Consider the following 2623-nt stretch of genomic DNA (forward strand, 5'->3'; position numbering starts at 1 on the left):
AGAGCTGCAGAGCGGAGGGATTCCTTCAGCTTTCACAAGATCTGAGCAGAAAGCACCGCTGCAGAGCAGACGGCACCAAACATCCAGTTTGTTGGGTTTTAGCCAACGCTGCACCAGTATCACAAATTATGATGCAAATCCACTCGTGAGCAACAATCTTTTGAGAAATGTTGGCCACTCTTAAAAAGTTTCAATTATTGTTTTTTGTCAAGTAAATGTTTCTTCTTTGAATCTTTCTGTGTTTCTGCTCAGATGTGCTGCCTGCCGGGCACACCGAGGCGACGATCACAATCAAAGCAGGAACATCACAAAATGCACATTTTCTTTTCTTTGTCCTGCCACTGCAGTGGGTGCTGTCACCACTCACATTCAATCCCAGTGTCTCCAAGAGAAATGAAGCCTGAGAGCATAAACTGTTTTCTTAGAAAGTCCAGGAGCAAAAGTTAAAACTCCAAATTGTTGGTTTTTACTTCTATAACAGTTGATTTAACAAATATAACACGCCTCAATATTTAGATATTTTAAGATCTGTCGAAAGGCTTTGCAAGAAAAAGTGTCCCTGTGAGCTTCTATGCTTTGCTGAAGTTTTGCTAATTTGAACTTTCTAAGAGTTTTTAAGAGCAATTTGAGTTGTACGTTAAAGAAAAGTGTTGAAGTCAAAGTTAGAAGAGACACTTGTCCAGTTTGTCATTTCGATTAAAGTGGGATCTCACGGGTTGCGACTTGTCGACCAGCAACATTCGGGAGGGATTCTCGTATTGTTCGCGGGGTTATCAATGTCCTCTTTTAAGTCAGAGAGGCTTGCAGCCTTATGTAAATTTAATCAGAAAATTTCTGCAACAATTTTTCTCTCGATAGTCGCAGAGTCACGTTGAACCGTTTGGGATTTTTTTTTGCCATGTGGTTCCAATTTACCTGTTCTACATTCCTAAACTGCAGTAGATTAACACGTGGAGCCAGCTGCCCAGGCAGATACGACGTGGGCAACAAAATATTGTGCTTGGCGCACAAAAAAGTCTTGATGTTCAAAAACAGGCAAATCTACAGTGGCCATAAGGTGTAAATGAACATTTGAAAAAACAGAATTACAATTGAAAAAATGGAATTATATTAAGCCAAAGAGGAATAAAAAAAAAAAAATCTTTATTAGCTTTATTATTATTATTATTATTATTATTTATTTATTTATTATAATAATCATTATTTATTAACTTTATTTTTCAAATGTAATTCTGTTTTTTCAAATGCAATTCCGTTTTTTTCAAATGTTGTGATTTTGTTGTTTTTGTTGTCTTTTTTCAAATGTAAGCCCGTTTTTTTTCAAATGCAATTCCGTTTTTTTCAAATGTTGTTGTGATTTTGTTGTTTTTGTTGTCTTTTTTCAAATGTAAGTCCGTTTTTTTCCAAATGTAATTCTGTTTTTTCGAATGTGATTCCGGCCACTTCCACTTTGTCCACTTCCGCTTTGACTTAATGTAATTCATTTTTTTTAAATATAATTTTATTTTTTCAAATGTTGTGCTTTTGTTATTTTTGTTGTCTTTTTTCAAATGTAATTCCTTTTCTTCAAATTTTGTTCATTTACACCTTAGGGCCACCGTATGAATCACACCCTCACTTCACTGGTTACTTGGTATTAAACACCCAAAATTGGATGAGTGTGACATTTGCCCTTTTTTTTGTCGCAACCCTTTGAGATACAATCTTAATGGTCTAACAAGACGGAGTTTAGTTTTAGAACCAAAACAGATTCAACAACCTCCATGTTGTGAATGCTTTAAAATCTGCTTGTAAGAGCTGGCGGTTCTGGTTTTATTTATATAATCTCCAAAAAGAAAATGTGCATTTGTGTTTTGCCCATCTTTATCTCATAATGATCGTCACCTCAGTTCACTCGTTGGTTTGTCAGGGTTGCTGTCTCTCAGGCTGCCTGTCAGGAAATCCGGTAATCAAAGGTGTCTTTCTCCATGAAGTCCGTCCAGGTGGAGGACGGCATGCTGCGGTACGGGTCCAGAAGGATCCTGAAGCAGCGAACGATCAGCAAGCCCAAGAAGATGAAGAGAATGAGGACGAAGACAAAGGCTGCCCTTTGCTCGAGCGTGAGGAAGGAGGCAGAGGAGGAGGAGGAAGAGGAGAAGTCTGATTCGGAAGCAGAGAAGGTGCTGCTGTAGAGGTCATCAGCCATGTTCAGGTGATGATGAAGTCCGGTCGGTTCAGTTTGTGCCCATCCCCGCCTATCCATGGAGCACCATCTTCAGAACAGACGAGTCAGGAAAAAGAAGATGGCTGCAAAACAAAACAGAAAACAAAAGTTTTTAATCTTTATTTAGTGCCAAATCAAATCCTTAAACATTAGTAGATACTAGAAAGTTCCTGGAGAAACTTTGATGGGGACTGCCATGCTGCTGCCAATTTAAAATTTTGATTTGAGAGCACTACCGTATTTTTTGGCCTATAAGTCACATTTTTTGCATAATTTGCATGCCCTATGACTTATAGGCCAAAGTGACGTATTTATGTTTTTTTTGCCCATATTTATAAACCAATTATTGGCTGAGATATGATCGTTTTCATTCATTCTGACTGAAAATATTGAACACCATATTCAGACACTAGATGGCAC

At 37.9% G+C, this 2623-nt stretch overlaps 1 protein-coding gene across 1 annotated transcript; it reads right to left on the reverse strand.

The window, feature by feature from the left end:
* Positions 1-1538: 1538 nt before the first annotated feature.
* On the reverse strand, positions 1539-2220 carry LOC119425753 (cortexin-2-like). Its single transcript, XM_037693300.1, has one exon. It carries the CDS (start codon positions 2183-2185, stop codon positions 1934-1936), a length of 252 nt encoding a protein of 83 aa, XP_037549228.1. The 5' UTR covers positions 2186-2220; the 3' UTR covers positions 1539-1933.
* Between the last annotated feature and the right edge of the window lie 403 nt (positions 2221-2623).

Source organism: Nematolebias whitei, chromosome 19 (genome assembly GCF_014905685.2).
Source record: "Nematolebias whitei isolate Nwh7 chromosome 19, NemWhi1, whole genome shotgun sequence".
In the NCBI taxonomy this organism is placed as follows: Eukaryota; Metazoa; Chordata; class Actinopteri; order Cyprinodontiformes; family Rivulidae; genus Nematolebias; species Nematolebias whitei.

What these genes read in the sequence shown, in the direction of transcription:
- LOC119425753 (XM_037693300.1), bottom strand. Translation starts at nt 2,185, where the DNA reads ATGGCTGATGACCTCTACAGCAGCACCTTCTCTGCTTCCGAATCAGAC.